We start from the raw sequence: 21719 nt of genomic DNA on the forward strand, positions 1-21719 counted from the left end.
ACTGTGGCAATTGGACAATTAAAACAGACATTCGGATGGCGGGGAAGAAGAACAAACTGGGGAGGAGGGTAGAGAGAATGGTGCAGTAATGAAGGAATGAAAACCCAAAACCCCTGTAAATGTTCATTAAAACTAATAAAATTTAATAGAATAAAAATTAAAAAAAAATGGAATGACTGCGTTATATAAAAGTGGAATGATCACAAAATCAAGGAAGACTATGTCATTACAGAGCTGCCAAACCACTGAGAATTATAGTGTGGCCAAATGACACATCACCTTAATCATAACACCTGATACTGCATTTGCTTCAAACTCTCAAATCTCAGTATCAGCTACTGTCAGACACATGTCATTGTGAGAATCAGTTAAATAGCAGATTTTTTTTTTTTCTGTTGTAAATGCAGCATGATAGATAACAACGGAAGTTTGCTGTCAGGGACCTATTCATCCAGAGTGTTAAAAAGCAATGATGTCAGTATAGAGGATAATGTGTGCTTGATTCAGACCATGGTCTTCTCAGTTACAGGTTATGCACTGAAACCTGGGCAATGATAGAAGAAAAATCCATGCCGTTGAGTTGTGGTTCTGGGGAAAAATATTGAACAGACTGTGGAGTAACAAGAGAACAAATAAAGCCATCCTGCAGAGGGTGAAATCAGGCTGCTTCTTGAAGGCAAAGATTTTGAAACTACCTACCTCATACTTTGAATATGTTGCCAGGAGAAACCAATTCCTTAGAAAAGGATATCATGCTCAGAAGTGTGGAGGGTCAACACAGGAGAGGAAGACTCTTGATGAGACAGACTGATACAGTGATTGGGGTAATGTGGGCAAGTTTGTAAGAGACAGTGAAATTAACTCAAGATAGCGCAGACTTCAGTGCTATTTTTCATAAGGTTGTTATGAGGTGTAGTAGACTCACCAGCACCTAACTATAAAAACAATTAATAGAGGATTTCATTTACTTATTTATTTATTAATAGAATTAAAACTCACCGTATTGAGTCAATTTCTACTCACGGCAAGCTTCCATCAAGTTTCTGATACTAAATATTTTCAGAAGGAGATTTCTGATCCTTCCACTTCCATAAAGAGGTTGCCTCCGGAAACCCTGTGAACTGGGAGAAAGGATGAAAGTCATGCACGCAATTGTTGAGGACTTTCATTCATAGGGTCACTATGAGTCACCTACGACTTGATGGCACTCAACAACAACAACAGCTTAACACATAACAAATTCATGTGTGTGTGTTTGTAACTCTCTGCTGGCACAACAGTTAAGCTACTGACAGAAAAAAAGATAATTTAATCCATATAGTGATGCTATTTTAAAAAGTGCAAGCTCTTTAAGAAAGGATTGTTCTTCTTTGTTACGTGTTACCAGGTGTGTTCAGACCATACTGACCCTCTGGACAGTGGAAATAAGTATGGCCCAGTCCTGTGTTATCCTCAGAATCTTTATAATGTTTAAACCCATTTTTGTGGCTGCCACTGTGTAAATTCCTCTCATTGAAAGTCTCCCTAGCATCAAAAGAAAATGGAAGGGATAGATAGTCACTGAACCAAAAAGGAAAGGGTTAAACCGGGTGGCTCCTTGGAGGCAAGGATTCTGAGGCTCCGTCTAACATACTTTGGACATGTTGTGAGGAGAGACCGGTCCTTGGAGAGGGACATCATGCTTGGGAGGGTGGAGGGACAGCGCAGGACAGGAAGGCCCTCTATGAGGTGGATTAATTCAGTGACTGGGATAATTGGTATGGGAGTATCAGAGACGGTGCGATTGGCACAGGACAGAGTGGAGTTTAGAGCTGTTGTACATAGGGTCGCTATGAGTCGTAGGTGACTCGACGGCACATAACAACAACAACAACAAATCATTTCTGGGCTTCTTGAGGAGAGGCAGATATGGTAGGCTCCGGGCGCTTGTGGCTGTCTCTTTGCCCCAAGTGGAGGTCGGCAGAGCAGATTTGCCAGATGAACTAGGGGTCTCTGGCCCAGAGTTTGCTAGCATTTGGGCATGCCGGAATGGTAAAACACTGAAGGGCCCGAGGGCCACAGGCCCTGGAGCCTGTCTTTCATTATGTTTGTTCAAGCATTCTTCTAGGTCATATAGCCCTTGTGTGTCCACTTGCCATACAGTGGTAACTTGTGATTGCTATGAAGCTGAACACTGTGACACTGATGTGTCAGATGCATTAATGATTACCCATGGTGAAGAGTGTTTGGCGGAGCTCCCCAATTAAAACAAGTTTGGAAGCAGGAGTGGTGTTCACTCCCATAATAGCTTGTTTCCAGAAACTCTATGAACCTGGAGAGAGGACGAAAGTCACACAAGTGTTGAGGACTTTCCTTCGTAGGGTTGCTATGAGTCGCCTCCAATTAGATGGCACTTAACAACAATAAACCATTTCTAAAAGTATTGTATAAGGAACCAATGATAATAAAGGAAGAAGTTGAAGCTGCCTGAGGGTACTGGCAAAAAAGAAAGGCCCAGGAAGTGACATATTACCAATTGACATGTTTCAGCAAACAGATACAGTCTTGGATGTGCTCACTAGCTTATACCAAAAAGAATCTACTTTGACAACTTAGTAGAAGAAAACCATACTTGTTCTCATTCCAAAAAAGATGATCCTACAGAGTGCAGGAATTTTGAAGAACGTCGTTAATATAATATGAAAGTGAAATTTTACTGAAGATTATTTTTAAAATTAGCTATAGCATTACATTCGCAGAGAACTTCCAGAAATTCAAGCTGGATTTAGAAGAGACCATGAAATGACATCATTACTGATGTCAGATAGATCTTTTTTAAAATTAATTTTGATGAAAGTTTACAAAGACTTAGGGTTTCCAGTCATTCATTGTTGCACTTTTCTCCCTGTCCAACCCTTCCCCTCAATTAACTCTGCTCCTTGAAAATAAAAAGAAAAACTCTTTCGTTGTTTTGCAATCCCTCCCCCCAAGTCAACTCCACTATGCAGTCTTCACTCTGGACTTCTGTAATGACAAGAATGTCCGTTCATATATCCCTTTTAAACAGTTCTCTCACTTATCTGTTTCAATGCAATATACATCATTCCTCCCCTCCTTTTCTGTCTTGCCTCAACCCTGATGTCAGTCCCATTTTACAACTGTGGCCCTATGCAACACTTGTCCTTTTGTGACTGAGATATTTCACTCAGCATAATGTCCTCCAGGGTCATCCATTTTGCATAATATTGCATGAGTTCCTTGTTTTGCAATGCTGCATTGTATTCCATTGTGTGAATATACCATTTGTTTGTTGATGGGTAGTTGGGTTTTTTCCAGCTCTTTTCTATTGCAAACAAAACTGCAATAAACATGGGTGTGCATATATCTGCTTGGGTGGCAGTTATGGTTTCTTTAGGGTAAATTCCCAGTAATGGAATTTATGGGTCAAATGGTATTTCTATTTGCAACCTTCCATAGTGGTTGCACTATTTTACACTCCCACCAACAGTGAATAAGGGTTCCAGTTTCTCCACAACCTTGCTAGCATTTGATGTTTGCTGTTCTGTTAAATTTTGCTATGTCAGATAGATCTTGACTGAAAGAAGGGACTCCCAGAAAGATGTTTCATTGTGTTTTATTGAATATGCAAAGGCATTTAACTATGTTGATTTTAGCAAATTATAGATAATATTAAGAAAAATGGAAATCCTAGAACCCTTAATTGTGTCCTTATAAAATGTATACAATAAACCAAGAAGGTACTGTCCAAACAGAAAATGGGGAAATACTTTAAAATCAGGAAAGGTATGGGTCAAGGTTGTATCCTTTCATAATACTTATTCAGTCTATATGCTAAGCAGATAATTCAAAAAATTCAACTGTATTAAGAAAAATGTGGCATCAGAATTGGAGACTCAAGAGCAATCTGACTTATGCAGATGACACAACTCTGCTCACAGAAAATGAAGAAGAAACATTGAGGAAAATCAAAGACTAGAGCCTCCAATATGAATTACATATAAGCATTAAGAATATAGAATTCAAGAGAGTTCTGGTGGCCTAGTGGCAAGAAGAATACAGATTTCCTTATCATTGACCTATAGGCAACATCATGATAGATGATAGAAAAAAAGAGTGAAATTGTAAATTATTTCATTTTACTTGGATCTATAATCAACACTTGCGATTGTTGTTGATGCTGTTGTTGTGTACCATCAAGTCAGAATCGACCATTGCTGACCCTCCAGCGTATTTTCAGAGACACTTAATTGTGCATCCTTCTCCCACTGAGCAACTGGTCAATTCCAACTGTGTGCTTTTGGGATTGCAGTGCAGCTTCTTGCCACTAGCCCACCAGAGTTCCTCAATTTAATTGCCCAGCATATTTTTATTATATAATGGATTCACTTAAGGGTTGTAACATAAAATCATTTTTACAAGTTAGTAAGTTAAAACAAAAATTCAGAGAAAATAATCTTTATCAGAATGTCTATTTGTAACTTTGATTAAACAATAAGCACAGTTATTCTGTCAAGCCAAAGATGGCTCTTCCAAACCACCAGTGATTTCTCCACAGCATAAAGATGGGCAAACTATTCCAATATGATTGACAGTCTTGGAAAACTTGCAAGAGGACCAACTATGAGTCAGTTCTGACTCCACAGCAATGAGTATGAGTTTTCTGAAGATGGAAAGTAGAACAAATTCCTTCCACTAGTCTCTACTTGAGTAAATGGGACAGAGTGGGGTGGGGGTGGGGGACACCGAGGAGAGGGGATGGCTGGAAAGGAAGTGTTTAGAAATGTACTCTCTCTGAGTGCAGTGACAGATCTCAGATTCCTCTGAACAGGGAAGTGGACGTGAGCCCAGATGACCTACTTTATTATTCTTTGCCATATTAAAAAGAAGCATACAAATAAAACTTTCCACATGGTGGTGTTGTTAAATGCCATGAAATTGACTAAGATTCCCAATGAACCTATGAAAAACAGATCTGAGTCTTGCCCTATCCTGCGTCATCTTCACAATCCCTGTCTTGCGCAAGCCCTTGTAGTAGTCACTGTCAATTCATCTTTTATTTTTTAATTGTTAATTTTTTTATTATAATGAAAGTTTACAGAGACTTTGGATTTCCATTCATTGATTGTTGCACACTTTCGTCCATGCCCTCCCCTCCCCCCAGTTCATTTTTCTCTTTGAAAAGTAAAAAAAAAGAAAAATAATAATAATAATAATAATTCTTTGTTATAAATCCCCCTCCCCCAGTGCAACTTTCTTTCTGGACTCTTGTCATGACAATAATACCTAATCATATGTTCCTCCTAAACAGTTTTCTCCCTCATCTGTTTCAATGTAGTATACATTATTTATCCCCACTTAGTTTCCCCCCAACCCTGATATCAGTCCCGCTTTACAACAGTGGCACTCTGCAGTATTTGCCCTTTTGTGACTGAGATATTTCACTCAGTATAATGTCCTCCAGGGTTACCCATTTTGTATAATATTTTATGAGTTCCCTGTTTGTCAATGCAGAATAGTAGTCTGTGAATATACCAAAGCTTCCCTATCCATTCGTTTGTTGATGGGTTGTTTCCAACTCTTTGTATTGTGAACAAAGCTACAAATTAACATGGGCGAGTATATATCTGCCTGGGTGGCAGTTCTGGTTTCTTTAAGGTATATATTCCCAGTAGTGGAATTTCTGGGTCAAATGGTATTTCTATTAGCAACTTTTTGAGAAAGCACCATACTTCCTTCCATAGTGGCTGCACCGTTTTACACTCCCACCAGCAGTGAGTAAATTGTTGAGAGTCTTCCTCTCTTTATCTAGGCCTTTACCTTTCCAAGCGTGATGTCTTTCTCTAAGGACTGGTTCCTTTTGAGGATATTAAGTAAGTGAAATGAAATTTCAACATCTTTGTCTCTACAAAGCACTCTGGTTGCACTTCTTTCAAGATAGGATTGGTCTCTTGACAATCCATGGTATGTATATTCAGTACTGTTTTCTAACATCACTATTCAAAGTCATTAGTTCTTCTTTGGTCTTTATTCACTGCCCAGCTTTCAGATACATGAAAGCAATTAAAAAATACTATGGCTTGGATTAAGAAGTCTTAAACTTCTATGCAGCTGATGTACACATGTATAAGCAGAAGTTATATACCTTGTAAGATATAATCACCAGTCCTTTTTTTGCACTAGTATGATCCCTATTCTATTCAATTCATATCTTTGTGTCTGTGTCTTAAAATAAATCCATCCTTTGTGTATCCTTGCTTGGTGGGCAATAGATTGCAAAATAATCTCCTCATATACTTACTAGGGAAAGGAGTGCAATGACAGGCCCGAGAATACCCTTGAATGTCCAGGTTCCACTGGCTATTGTCTGTTAATACTACTTAAGAATTATTAAAAGGTTTCATTTCTGAAGGAATTCCCCAAAGGACAATCTGAACTAATTAAAAGGATAACTGATGTCAGCTGAGGAGCTTAATCAAACATGTAAATGAACCAGTGTACAGCACTTATAAACTTACTCATCTTTTCTTCACAGAAGCTGCAAATAGCTATAAATAGCTCTTGAAGCTTGCTGTCAGGGGATAGGGACACACTGCAATTTCCTCTGCTGATAGACTATTGTTTCACAGCCTGGCAGAAGGCCTGGAAGGAAGAGTTGTCACACTGGGTACTGTGTGCCGGCCTGCCTTCCACAAAGCAGTCATTGCTTCCTGGAGTGTGAGCCCAAGATGCACTCTTTTGGTCACAGATTATAAAAAATGAGCGTTAAAATGAAATGAAAGCTTTTTTTCTCCTCTTATATATCCATCTCAAAATAAATACTTTTCTCCTTTTCTCCTTCTTCTGTCTCCAGTGAGAAAAGTTGTCTGATTTGAGAATTCTTTTTACTCTTTCTCAAAATATTGTTGCTCAAAATGTTTCCCTTATCTGAAGTGTAATTGCCTCATTACCCTAGTGTCCACATTTTAATGGTGAAAGAAATAACTGTTTAGCTTGGAAGACTTTTTAGTTTAGGAAGATAAAAGCTGGAGAAAAATGTGTGACTGTGTAAAGAAGTAACAGTGGCCTTAAAAAAAAATGAAGTGTTAATATACAAGGGATGGAAACCAGCTGCTTTTCCTCATTACCTAGAACAAAAACCCTCAATGTCAAACTCACTACCATCGAGTTGATTCCAACTCAGAGTCACCTTCCATGAGATTTCCAAGGCAGTAAATCAAAACAAGAGACCGTCCATCTTTCTCCCTCAGAGCTGCTAATGTACTTGCACTCCTGGAGAATGGTAACACTTTGGCTAGCAGTACAACACTCTATGGCCTGTGCCACACTAGGACAGGGTAGAAGAAACAGGAGTATGGAGCAGCAAGCTAAGTTCAGAGCAGAGCAATTCCCTGGCAGTGAAGGCTGAGGCTGTGCAGGCTTGGGGTAATAGAACTTCTAGAGAGTGATGCTTATGACTGACTGTTCTGTAAGCACTGCATAGTCCTTGAATCCTGACAGTTTGCAAAGACACAACAAAGATACTTACTTTCAAAGGACGGACCTATTGTCCTTTTCAGTAAACATCTATGATATGCTATGATGTACTGAGTGATGGAGAGCATAAACAGGTTTCTGTGGCATGGTGGGAAATAAGATCTGCAGGGGGATTTCAGCTCGGCAGCTTATTGTCCTGGTAGCCAAGACCTGATTTTTCAACTTATCTGAGCTTAGTAGCATTCTTATCTGAAAAGTACCAACTCCACAGAGAACTTGTGAACATTGCAAGTAATGGTACAGATAAATTTCCTGGTTCCAGGGCAGGTAGGCATTGAATAATTAAAGAAGTTGTTGCTGTGGGTCATCAAGTTGGAATCAACTCATGACTGACCCCTCTACCTTCAGAGGCAATAAATCGCTTGGGAGGAGATTGTCCATTTTTTTTTTAGTGGAGCAGTGGGTGTATTAGAACCTATTATCTTTGGGATTGTAACACAGCTTCTTACCACAGTTGCAATCACAACTTCTTAACATTACAAGTGATGGTAGATGTCAATTTCCTGGTACCAGGGCAGGTAGGTATTTCCTAAAGAGCACCAGTTATTAGTTATTAAGTTATATGAGATCTGTTAGTACAAAAATGCTGGCTCCTTTGTCTGTTAAATCAGTAATCTCTCAAAAAAAAATCAGTAATCTCTCATAAGAACTGAAGCACGGTTACCATTGCTACATTTTCCAGAACAGAGGCTCCAGGAGGTTGGGGAATTTCTCTGCAAGCAAATGAATCTATAAGCATGCATACCAGATTAAAGAGTGTATGTTTCTGCTGTTACATCACACAGTGTTCTATGTTAAGGCTGTCTGTCTGATTGTCTATGATTATTTAGTTTTCAGTTGGGTTGCGGTCATTTTTAAAGATGGGCAAACTATCTAGTGGATTTATAACCTAGGAAACCTGATGAAGGGACTATGGATCAGAAGCAGCTAGACAGTGAGTTTTGGAGCCTGTCTGTCTTTATCTTGTATAAGTCCTTGAAATCTCTGCACATTGTTGGCAGATGCTGAGCTGCCAATAGTATCTGTGTTTTAATGACCATTTGCTCTCAAGGTCCATGAAGGCCAGCAGGGAATATTGAAGTCTGGCTGGCTAAAATAGGCAAAAATATGCATATTCATTTCTATTCTTAGATTTTACTATGTTAATAATAGTAAATTAACAATTTCACATTTCCATAGTTTTTATGCTTCTATTGAACTATATACAACATATTAATATCCAACATACCTTAATTCAGGACCTGTGCTACTTGGTAGAAGTAGAATATTTTGATAATGTGTTAAATATTTGCCGTATTAAAACACACACACACACACACACACACATACACCACCACCACTAATCTTTCACAAAAGAATGTCTATTAACCACTCTGTTGTTAAGATACTGGTTGTTTTGAGTTTTGGACACCAAAACTTGTTAGGGATTTGTGTACTAAGGAGTCACTGTGGTTACCCATGCTTTCTCAAGAGCCCAGCAGTCTGCTTGAAGAAAGTTTGAAGTTACACTACAAGAAGTTTTTAAGATATTTTGACACATTATTTGACTGGATATTTTTCTTAGTAATCATTTCAGTGTCATGCACAATTGGCTAAAATTCCTTTTTTATCAATTCAAAATGTACCAGTCAAACTACTATATATATTTTTATTGGTAGGCATATAATTATTCATATACATTGTGCTTCATTCATATACATTTTTGAGGTTTGTGTATGTATGTGTCTCACATTTTCCTTCATAGAAATTATGCTTCATACAATCATTTCCATATATTGTATTTTATAAAATTAATCATCTATGGACTCTACCTACCATTACCCCATGTTTTCAAGTCCCTGTCAGATCTTTCCCATTTCCTTTATTCTCTCCCTCCACTCACCAAATTGTGTGATTTTTTAGTTGCTACCCCCAAGAGTTTTGCCTTTGAAAAAGATGTTCTGAAGTATGACTTTTTAAAACTCCAGAATATAAAATTAAAGATAATTACAGTAAAATGAAACTTCTTTTTATATATTGTTGTATATCATCAGGTCAGAACTCATCCATAGCTGACCCTCCAGGAGGTTTTTAGAGGCAGTTTTAATCGCATAGGAGGAGACTGTCAATCTTCCTCCCGTGGAGCAGCTGGTGGATTTGAACGACATGCCTTCAAGATTATAGTGCAGCCCCTTTCCACTATATGTTGACTAAGGTCTCTGGAGACTAAGGTGCATCTGATACAGGCCATGGTCTTCGCAATCACTTGTTATGCATCAGAGAGTTGGACAATGACCAAGGAGGATAGAAGGAGAATTGATGCCTTTGAGCTGTGGTGCTGGAGAAGAGTGTTGAGAATACCATGGACTGCTAGGAAAACAAACAGATTTGTCCTGGAGAGGGTTAAACCGGGTGGCTCCTTGGAGGCAAGGATTCTGAGGCTCCGTCTAACTTACTTTGGACATGTTGTGAGGAGAGACCGGTCCTTAGAGAGGGACATCATGCTTGGGAGGGTGGAGCTACAGTGTAGGAGAGGAAGGCCCTCTATGAGGTGGATTGATTCAGTGACTGGGATAATTGGGATGGGAGTGTCAGAGACGGTGTGATTGGCACAGGACAGAGCGGAGTTTAGGGCTGTTGTACATAGGGTCGCTATGAGTTGCAGGCGACTCGACGGCACATAACAACAACAACAACAACAACAAGGTGACTTAGTGGTGAGAAGCTATGCTGCAATCCCAAAGGCAGGTAGTTCTTGGCCACCTGCTGCTTTGAAGGAGGAAGATGGGCAATCTACTCCCATTCAGTCTACTGCCTCTGAAAACCAACTGAAAGATCAATTGTGAGTCAGATTCCTGCTCGATGGTACCTGACAAGAAGAGGAATGTACTGCGTGTAGTGTAATGTGTGTGACTGTGAAGTAAATAGTACTAGGCCTGTAACCCCAAGTGACTTGTCCTACACCATTGAGATAAAAGTTTTTCTCTTTATTTGTACCACAAAGACGTTCTAAGGAAAAATGAAATTCTGTGAGCTCTGAACACACTAGAGAGACTTACTTCATGGTAGCAGGTTCTGTCTTCATTATGAATTTAGAGATTGGACTAAACCCAGCCTTTGCTATTGGTTATGGTGCCTATGGCAGCTTACCATCTTTTAATATGAACTGGTACTCATGTATTTAGTAAATATGTACTGATGGTGTCAGGTCATGTTATGTTTTATCAGGATTTATGTTCATATTGGGTTTGGGTGGGCAATTGCACAAACATGCTGAAAATATTGCAAAAAGAAACCTCAACTTTTTGACTATTCGATGTTTTCCAAGTTTCACTTCCCAACTTGTATAAGTTGTGGAAGATGCATTTTTTTGTCTCCTGATGTTTTCATGCAGATTTTCTAGTTTTCCTTGCTGCATCTCATTAAATGATATTTCTAATCAAACTTATAAACTATTTACAGTACCCCTATGAAGCTGCTAACTTTTTCACATAAAGTTGGCAAAATTAAGTCAACATAAATAGTTTGAAAAGTGTCATTGAAGGAGCCAACCCAAAGGCATTCATTTTGAACCTATCATCTTCTCAGCAAGAGAAAGATGGGCAATCACATCCTGTTGGTTTTACTGCCTCTGAAAACCTGCTGGAAGGTCAGTAATGGTTCAGTCTTGACTAGATGGTACACAAAAACAACACATGCTAAATGGTATGTGATTTTTACTAAATAATACAAATAAATTCCAGGATAATGAAGTTCTAAATACAACAGTCTTATTTTAAGATAAAAGAAAAAATCACTAGCAATTTACTTGATAACCTAACATTTATAACACCCACTATTATGCATTACAAAAATATTTGCATTTTCTCTTATTAACAGAAAGGATATTTTGTGCAAGAGTTTAGTACTAATCAAAAAACAATTAAAGTCTGAGAATAATATGCAAGCAACAGATTTAAATAAAAAATTTTTATTGTATAAAAAACAGACCATGAAAAATTGCTTTTTTTCCCCAAAAAATTAAAAAAAGAAATATTGGTCTTCAGGTCATTTGTAGGCATAGCTATAGACAACATCTCACTTTCATACAAAACTCATTCAATCATATAAAAATAAACACAAATATACAATGACTCATCAGCTATACAATTAATTAGAAAAAGGCACTTGGTAGGACGTGCTGTTGGGTGTATTGCATTTGTTGTATGCATTTAAAATATCTTAAGTACATTACTGAGTTCTCAAGAATCCTCTCTTGCACTTATTCCCAGTTTAGAAAACCATTTAAAAAAATATTTAAAAATGGAAGAATTGGATCAAGCATGCACCAGGAATGTCTTAAGCTTATTTTCCTGTATCCCCTAAGGCACATACTCTTTACTGTTTTGTTTTTGTTTAATTTTTTTTAAAAAACCACAACAAAACAAACAACCACCAAAACCCAGCAAACCCACTCTTCCTCATATAAAAAAAATGTAATACATTCATTTGTTTTGTTCTTGTTCTTTTTTTTCTCCTATAAAAATAGTTTAAAGCTTTACAGATCATCAAAAATGGGCCTTAGTTTAACATGACCACCAGACATAAAACATGTAATGAAGTAAACGTGGAATACTTTACGAGGCACCTGAGATAATGTTTGGCAGATTCTCTTCCTATGGATATTCTATTACATACTCTATGACAAAGCAATACTTCGGTTGAAATGATTTGGCAGCAATGTAAATCTTTGCATTCTTCTTTAGTTGAAAAAATATAAAGAGGCGCAAAGCTTCATCTTTGAAGAGAAAGGTCCTTTTTTCTTATCCTCTCAGTCCAGGTAATTTTCAACATCATGTGGAAAGGATCAACTTTAAACACGTGGATTTTGTGATTTTTTTTTTCCAGTGTTGGGGGTGTGTGTGTATGTGTGTTGGTTGGTAAGTACAAGAGAAAATGCCTTTGGACTCTTAGCTATTATTTGGAATTGGAGTGAAGAAATTCATTCTGTCCCAGTAAACACTGATTGCATCACTCAATGTGCTACGCAGCAGCCTGATTCTTCATGTTTGTGCAGAAGAGACATTCGAGAGAAGGTTTTGGAGCAGTTTTTGCACTGGTATTTCTTTACGTCAGAGTGGGTCTGCAGGTGGGCCCTCAGATTGGACCTATCTGCAAATGCTCTGTTGCAGTGAGGGCAAGAAAAAGGCTTCTCCCCTGCAAGGTGGGGGTGGGGAGGGAGGAAATAAAAAAGAAAATCAGCATTTTCAGAGGAAAAATAAGTCAAAAGTTTCTATAAATATCCACATTTTGTCCCAAAATATAAAAGCAGCAAGTGTGACCAATAATTCCTGTAACAATTTTAATGCCCGAACCTTAAAAGACAAATTTGAATGTTGCATTTTAAAAAAAATCACACCTACACTATTCTTTCTGCTGCTAGTCATACAGATATATTGAATGATTTCTAGGACTTCCACGTCTCTGCTTTCTCTTTCAGCAAATGCTGAACTCTTCCTAACATTTCCAAACAGTTTCCCTTTTCTCCTTTTCTGTTCTATGATTAAGGCAGAACAAACAGCTTGACTCCCAGAGCTCAATTTGTGTTAGGAATAAAATATTAGGCAGGAAGATACAAAGGAAATAGCAACACAAATTAAATTACACAGCTGAATAGGCTTTGGGATGCTGCATGTCTTAGCCAGAATGATAGATAAATGATTGATAGGTAGAAAATGATAGATAAATGTATTTATTTACCAAATCAATCAATTAAGATAGTAACATTTCCATTTGCTGATGACACAGAGTACACATTCAAATACATCTTTCCTGATTTTCTAACTGATCTTTGAGACCTAAACCTCCAGCATCTACTTTCCAAAGTCTAAATGTTGTTTGCAAAGTCTGCAACAGAGGCTGAGAACAAGAACTGGGACGTCTGGTTCTCTAATTGCTGCAGAGTAGGCAGGAAAAAGCTATAAATTAATGCCAATCTGTAAGAGCTCCAAGTCACTTATAAATGCAAATCCACTAGCCAGCACAGACATTCGTTTTAGCAGAGTGCAGCATTCCTATAACTTTACCCGCTCTTACCGGTATGAGTTCGAATGTGTCCTTGAAGTAGCCAGGGTCGAGAAAAGGCCTTGCCACAGATCTTGCAGACACAAGGTAAGGTGTGGGTCCGAATGTGCATCTTCAGGGCACCCAGGCTAACATACTCCTTGTCACAGTACTTACAACTGAAGGATTTCCTAGACTGAGCATCACAATGCAGCTGCTTATGCTTGGCCAGTCCAGAAAATGTGGAATAGGTCTTACTGCATAAATTGCACTGAAACTTCTCAGCTTCAATGGCATGGGGGTCTGAAAGCTTGGATTGTATTCTCTCCTCTTCATCACTAATGGGACTTTCTGAGCCACTGTGGTCCTTGGATGAGGTGTCAGATGGTGGAGGGGGGCTCATTCGCCCCAAGGCAGAGGGATATCCAGAAAGGGGAGAGAGGTCGTTAGGCAGTGGCGAGTGGAATGGAGCGCTTGTAGTCCACACAGTAATGGGGTTGTATGCTCCCGAGCTGAGGATCTCTGGTTGTGGTATGACCGGCATGGGGTAGCTCTCATAGAGGTATGGGGAAATGATCACTAAGTGGAGAAGAGCAAAGAAAATGACAGTCAAAATCATTAAGCCGTCACACCAAGAAGCGCTAGGACAGCACTTACAGGACTTCTTTGTAAGGAAGAAGAAGACCCATTGAGGAGGCCATTTGCAAAGCGTTTCTGGCCTCCTGACATGCACATAGCTGCTGCATGTCCGCTGAGCACAGTCTGACAGCTATACAACGCTCTACTGTGGGCCATGGAAGAACCACTAGCGGGTGGTTAACAACCAACATCTTATTTTTATAAACTTGTAAACAAGTCGTTTTCCATTTTATACATGGTTTATGTTTGCGAATACAAAAAATGTGCAAACCTAGCTGCTTCATTTTTAAAAAGTCGTTTCACTTGAAAATAGCAGTAACTAAGTTTCACATGTTACTAATCTTTCATATATTCGCTATGCACACATATGTTTTAGAAATGAGATGGCAAGAGTCGAATAAAGTTTCTTTTCTGTTAAGAGTTAAAAAGTTATGAATTAAAATTTACCCTGAAAGACTAGAAGACTGCAGATTATTCGTTTAAAAGAAAAACTCCTAATTTTTAATGCTTTCATAGTATATTTGAGCAGTGATAGAAATAGAATGGATATCATTTTGTCCTTTTACCTGTATGTGTGTCCAGTTCGCTGTAATTTGGTTTTTTTGAGGCATTGAAATGCTTCTTGACCAGGAAGGAGCGAGGCATCTTGTAGGCCGGTCCGTCGTTCCTAGTGGCTCCCACGCACGGATAACGGTCCGGGTGCCAGGACGGAGGGGTCACCGGTCCCTAGAGCATCTCGGCGGCGCTCAGGTGCCTGCAGGCCTGGGGGACCGGCCCCTCTGAAGTTGCCCAGGCTCCTTCGCAAACTGAATCCGTTTTCGCTGGGAGGGTTTTGGGGTGGTTTTTTTTTTTTCCCCTCCGCTTTTGCAAGAAGGATCCAATCACCGGTGAGAGGTTCAGATTTCAGCTCCTCCCTCTGGGACAGCTGTGAACAGAGGAAGAATCTGTTGTCAGACTAAATTATTCTGGTTCAAAATGGGCTGTTCTTGGGCTTTTCAGTGGAGAGAAGAAGAAAAAAAAAGTACTTAAGTGTTTTCAAGAGAAGTCATTTAAGTTCTTTGACTGCCAGTTACTCCTGCTTTCTGGGAGCGGGAAAAATCCTCCCGTGATTACTGTCTAAAGAGAGCTTGGCGTCCAGATGTGGGATAAAGTGAAGACAAAGGGCAAGATGTTCTTTTGGGGAAGGGGCCTATCTCGCCAGACAGCAGGTCACTGCCGGGGCTAACCCGAGTGTAGATTCGAACGTGCCATTTGGGGGGAGTTGGTCCTGGCAGATTGGCCAAAGAATTTTTAACTCCTGGCATTTGACAAGGAGGGTGTCCAAGAGACAAAAGCTCTGTGAACTGGAGGGCTGCGCGCAGGGGACTTCTCAGCTGGTGTGAGGAACGCGCTGCCTTCCATTCCTGCTCAGCGTGCTGGGAGCGCTGCAGTCAGGCCCTGCTTCCTGGGGAAATGAAGGAATCACATCCCCACACTCCTCAGCACTGCAGAGACGCCTGCCCCTAAGACCTGTTTTCCAAGGAGCCAGATGACTTGCACAGAAAGTGACGGAAGAAGTTAGGGGGGTGGGGGGAACAAGAAAGTTCTTCCACTCATGGGACAGGGACTTTTATCATACATTTTAATGGGTGGGGGGAAGGGGGAGGGGAAGCTAAAGCATGTGTGAGTCCCTAGGAGTAATTATTTCATTGCTATGATTTATCTTGTTTGTTGCTATTTTCTTCAGCATACAGTCATCCAAAGTATTCTCGGAATCTGCCAATTTATTAAAAAATGCATAAAATTCTCAGGATTTATCCATTTATTAAAAGAATAGAAAATACAATTACGTGTTGTTTTTAATTTTATAAAAGATCGTCTAATAATCTACTAAGAAAAAAAAACGTGAATTTTGTATGTGATAGTAAATCTGAAAATACTCTGATTACCTTCCATAAGACAGAGCCAAATTGTCCCATGTCGTTTTCAAGCTGTAAGTCTTTTGGAAAGCAGGCTGCTGCATCTCTCCTCAACAAGGTGACTGAGTTTGAATCACTGACCTTTCTGTTAGCATCCAGGTGCTTAATTACAGTTTCAGAGTAAGTGCCTACCTGAAAAGATGGGGTAATGGTGGGATAGGCCAATGAGGATTAATTTTATGAAGTACAGTGTATGGGAATTATTGTATGGAATACAATGTGAATGAAAGAAAGTGTAAAACAATGTATACAAAGTTTGTATGCAAACCAAAATAATTTTTAAAAAAAGGAAATGCCAGTCAAATTTCTAAGTCTCTGTTTCTGGCTATTTTATTCTTTGCTCAGAGAATAAGGAATGAGTACATTTTTATGAAGACCACCGTAACCCTGTGCATAACAGGTCTGGAGAAGGGAAGCGAAAAAGAAAATAACAGAGGTTGTGTTAAGACTTGTAAGAGAAAAGTGCATTGTCAGACAGCATAACTTCTTAATCTTAGGATGAGAAAACATCAGTGTTTGTGGGAGTGGGTGCAGAGCTTACAGGCTACATGAGCTAATTGCAAAGATTCCTTTTTTCCCCTTCCAACAATCACTAATTTGAATGCCAGAAAGAGAAAAGCCTTAGATAAATCTTTATGTTGAAGGGACTGCCTGTGCAAGACAGACAGCCATGAGCACACCTACTATTTCTCCATATATTGTAAACTGGAATGCAATTCAGAGCACATTTTCTGAGCGTACTGCTTGCTGTGATGATTTGGTCAGATGTAGGCACCTGATTTATGGAAACAAGTATATTCCTTTCCCTCCACACCCTATTTCCTGCAAAGGGAACATTTAAAGGTACGATACAGTCAAGAAAATGCATATTGTCAGGTATTTTTGTTTCTTCCTATCAACCCACAGTTTGTTCATACTTATGAAGAGTATTTGAGTGTTTCAGTGGTAATTTTCTGGTAGTTGTAACACAGGGTAGCCTGCTCAAAATTATTCCTGCTATGAATAATTCACTAAACTTTAAAAGGGTTGGGGATCAGAGGGTACCTGTTCCAGACCTAAGTTCCCCCATGTGCTCTTAGGCACCTCATACAGTATTCTCAGGATCATATACACTTACTGGAAAGAGTGAATGGTGCTGAGAACTATGGGGGAGACGTGTTATTACATGTGGCTCTATGTAGGCAGTCACACATACCACCTGTGTGAGGTCTACACCAAGGGCGTGAAATAGACAGCACAGATGTCTACTCAGACTGCAGCAGAGGTGAATAAGAGGTGGGACAAAGTGGGAAAATGGGGCAGAAATATGAAGGCCACACCCAAAGAACAGCTGCTGGACCCTGTAAAATGGAAAGTCCTCTCTTGCCAGCGAGTCAGAAGGCAGAAGCTGATGGAAGGGTCTTTCTGTACTTAAACAGAGAAACTTCCTGAGGCCATTGCCCCAGATTTTTAATACTTGACTCTGAATCAAATATAAAGCAATGGATTATTTTAAAAATAAATAAATAAAAGTGGGCAAAACAAAATTATCTAGGAGTAAGCTGTACTGACACAAAGGGGTAGTTCTAGATTAATGAGAAATGGGTATTCTGTGATTAGGCAAATTGAAAATGTATTACACAAGGACACAGGCTTATCCTGAGACAGTACTGCCCTGCAGATCAACCAGGGAAAAGTTCCTTGGAAAACATGAGGGCACAGGAAAAGCCTGGCCCACTTTTAGCCACTGGACTCTTAAGAGTGAGAAGGACAGAGGAATGGGGAAAGGTGGGAAGGCTGCCTGTGAACCTTCTGCGAAGGACCCAGTGGAGAGAGGAGACTAGAACCCTTCCCTTTGGTCCAGCCACTCCCATCTCCCAGAGTCCTTTACTTCCTACATTTTGTGGGTTTTGTGAGGGATATAGAACTAAGGGAATCTAATGTCTCAATTACCTTGAATTTTTAATATGATATTTGATGTGTGTTATTGTATTCTCTTTTTAGTTTCTCTGAAGAAATTGGAAAAAGAATGTGTTGAAACCTTTGTATATAAAGGTGTCACCCCTCACAGTTGTATCCCAGCAGGAATGTAAGTCTTCCACAAAGATTTCTCCTGTCCTGCTGTGGTTTCTCCTGGACTAGTTTTTCATGATGAGCAGATGGTGACTGTGAACCCAGTCACTTAATTATTGCTCCACTAGGGCACCTTATCTCAAGTATAGATAATTGGAGTATGGACATGGGAGCCCTAGTCTTGGATTGATAACCAAAAGGTTCACAGCTACTCTGCACAAGGAGATAGACAGGTTCCTCCTATAAAGATTTCATCCTGGGAAACTGGATGGGGGATGACCAGGAGTCAGAATCAATTCAATGGTAGTGGGTAAACATAAAGGCTTTTGATTCCATCTCAGATCAAGTAAATTAACTTCTAAAAGGATAAGACAAAGGAATGTATCCTTTCAGTGTCTGAATTTCACTCTCTGAATTGTATTGATTTTTTTCCATTTATTTCTCTCATTATTTCACTACATAACAAGGAATTCATTAGTGCTGCTGCTTATGTCTTCTGAATTTAACAAGGAGAACCTTGTTTCTCTGAAGTGTGGGTGGAACTCACACACACAGTCCACATGTCGACGTGTGACTACCTCAACATACATAAGCACGTCTACTCAATGATGCCAACAAGTGAGAAATCAAGTGACTAAAACTACATGACTGGTAGCAAAGGAGGAATGTGAACAGATGTGTGTATCCATAGACGTAAAATCTGCTTGTATATACATGTCTAGAAACATACATATTTATGTGTAAATGAGTATCCTTTCAGGAGTCTTTCTGCTTCTTAAAAATTTCCACTATTTCCCATGTTTCCCCCAGAGTCATAGAAATTTCCGCTCTTTCCCATGTTTCCCCAGGGTCATATTCACCAGGCTGGTCATATAAGTTGCTTTCTGGATCTGTCTGGGATGAATACTAACACTTATCATCAGTAAATATTTAAAATTATTTCAAACTCCTTTTAAAAAACCCCTTTTTTGAGAGTGGAGCTTTAACAAGGTTTGCTTTGTGGCAAATCACTTGTGTTCATAATCTTATTCTTAGAAATATTTTTATAACCTCATTTCCTTATCTGTGGATAAAAAAAAAATGTTTAGGATACCGTGTAGAGATATTTATCTCTTTGAGTGTTCTCTTTTGTTTTTGGTGAACAGTCTTGGTGAGTTTGTCTATAACATGAGCAAGAAATTATTTTTTTAAAAAAAATCTTGAATTTATCATTAATTTGAAAGCCCAAATTCAAGATATATGGTTTCAAAGAGACACCTATTGACCAACTGTGGGATTGTGATTTTGGAAATCATTGAGGTCTTTCTTTTTCATGATTTTTTGACGAGTTCTGCCACCTGTTGGTAAATAGGATAATCGTACCTCAAAGAGCAGCAAGAATATCCTCATAATTTTGTAAAAGCAGTAATTTCTGAGTAACATTATTTAATGGAAAGACTTACTTTTAGCTCTAAGTAAATTCTGTGTTTGTGAAAATGTGTATAAAATTTGTAAAATAAATTATGTTGGTATTATAAAATATTGTTGTTTTTATGCGCGGTCGAGTTGCTTGCAACTCACAGCTACTCTATGTACAACAGCCCTAAACCCTGCTCTATCCTATGCCAACCTCACTGTCTCCGACATACCCACCCTGATTACCCCAGTCACTGAATCAATCCACCTCATAGAGGGTCTTCCTCTACTGAGCTGTCCCTCCACCCTCCCAAGCATGACATCCTTCTCCAAGGACTGGTCCGTCCCTCTTTGCAACATATCCAAAGTATGTCAGATGAAGGCTTAGAAGCCTTGCCTCCAAGGAACAGCCTGGTTTAACCCTCTCTAGGTTGAACCTGTTCGTTTTCGTAGCAGTCCATGGTATATTCAATACTCTTCTCCAATACCACAGTTCAAAGGCATCAATTCTCCTTCTATCCTCCCTAGTCATTGTCCAACTCTCTGACACAAAGCTAGTGATTGCAAAAACCATGGCCTGTATCAAGTGCACCTTAGTCTCCAGAGTGACACCATTGCTCTTCAGTACTTTGGAGTGGTTCCTAACAGCAGACTTTCCCATCGCAGTGTGTCTTTTAATTTCCTGGCTGCTGGTGCTAAGAGTGTTGGCTGTGGAGCCAAGCAAACTAAAGCTGTGAGCAATCTCAATCTCTTCACCATCCATGCTGATCCTGCCAATTGCCCAGTGGTGAAAATTTTTGTGTTCTTGATATTGATCTTCAGTCCATATTGAAGGCTGTAAGCCCCATTAATTTAGTCAGCAGTGAAAAAAGCAATAAGCAAATAACATTATACTAAAAATTCAGTTGATAAGGAAGGTTGTAGAAGAACAAGCCTTTGAATTGTGGTGTTGGTGAAGAGCTTTGATTATCCCAAATTATGAATTGCCGAAAGGACAAATAGATTTTAATGTGATGTTATGTAATCCTCAGAGGCAAAGATGGAGGAATTACATCACACTTACACTGAGTATATTGTCAGGAGGCACCAGACCTTGGAAAAGAATATCATGCTGGAGGAGGTCAGTGAAAGAGAAAGAGACTCCCAACAAGATGAATTGCGCAGTGACCGCAGCGGTGTGCTTGAGCATGAAGGGGACAAGGAGGATGGCACAAGATAGAGCGAGGTTGGAATCTGTTGTCCTTAGAGTCATTATGAGTTGTAGTCAATTTGAAGGCATTGACAACAATAACTACATATACAAAAGTTGGTAAGTAACTCACATACCTTATCTCTTGTAGTTTCCATAATGACTTTTTGGTAGGGAACTCTTAAAGACAGAAGGGAAAGAAAGTGATGTTTGGAAATTTCAGCTTACATTTGTGTGATTTGTTGAGACACCTTCAACTGTTTGTGGTGCTATGGATAACTGGATAATAGCTATCATTCTTAAATTCTGTAGAGCTGGCCACTGCTCTGCACATTACACGAAGTGTTTTGTTTCCAAAATTTTGTGAGATAGGCTTGATTATCTCTGTTTACACAGAAGAGGAAATGAAGACACAAAGCAATTGACTATCTTGCTCAAAAAGGAACAAAGGAACAAATAGAGGTGAGATATTAATTTGGACCTATTTACTATCAAATCATATCTTTTTTAGATAGATATTTACATTATCCAAATAACTTTAAAATACCACCTGTGGATATTTGACTTGTCACCTTCTTTCCTCTTCAGAGAACATTTGTATATAGAGTTACTGAGTTATGGAGAGGAGCTTTATTTCTGTTTCCCAGTGTCATTGACCCTCTACTACTTTCCTGCTTCTCTGTGTTCCCTTTTGTCCTCTGCCTGTGGGGTTGTTGAGCTTTAAACTAGATGCAGTTTGCTTCCAGAAATTGACAGTGGTTCTGGGAGACCCTAAAGAAGACTCGTAAATGCCCAGTTTGTCTGCCACAATGATGTGTTTAGTTATTCTTCGTCTATAAATACCATACAACTTCTAAAAAGTAGACATTACAGTCTTGGAAGACACCAAGGCCAACTGACATAGTCTACAAGGAGAATGATCTACACTCAAC

General features: G+C 39.2%; 1 protein-coding gene across 1 annotated transcript; it reads right to left on the bottom strand.

Moving 5' to 3' along the window:
- Positions 1-12424: 12424 nt before the first annotated feature.
- Positions 12425-14936, bottom strand: SNAI2 (snail family zinc finger 2). Its single transcript, XM_006902349.1, has 3 exons — positions 14760-14936; positions 13588-14133; positions 12425-12708 (listed from the first exon to the last, which is right to left on the bottom strand). The coding sequence occupies exons 1-3, from the start codon at positions 14836-14838 to the stop codon at positions 12527-12529; spliced, it is 807 nt and encodes a 268-aa protein (XP_006902411.1). The 5' UTR covers positions 14839-14936; the 3' UTR covers positions 12425-12526.
- Positions 14937-21719: the final 6783 nt, after the last annotated feature.

The sequence above is a fragment of the Elephantulus edwardii genome, unplaced genomic scaffold (genome assembly GCF_000299155.1).
Source record: "Elephantulus edwardii isolate Elephantulus edwardi_28Jun2011 unplaced genomic scaffold, EleEdw1.0 scaffold00394, whole genome shotgun sequence".
Classification (NCBI taxonomy): domain Eukaryota; kingdom Metazoa; phylum Chordata; class Mammalia; order Macroscelidea; family Macroscelididae; genus Elephantulus; species Elephantulus edwardii.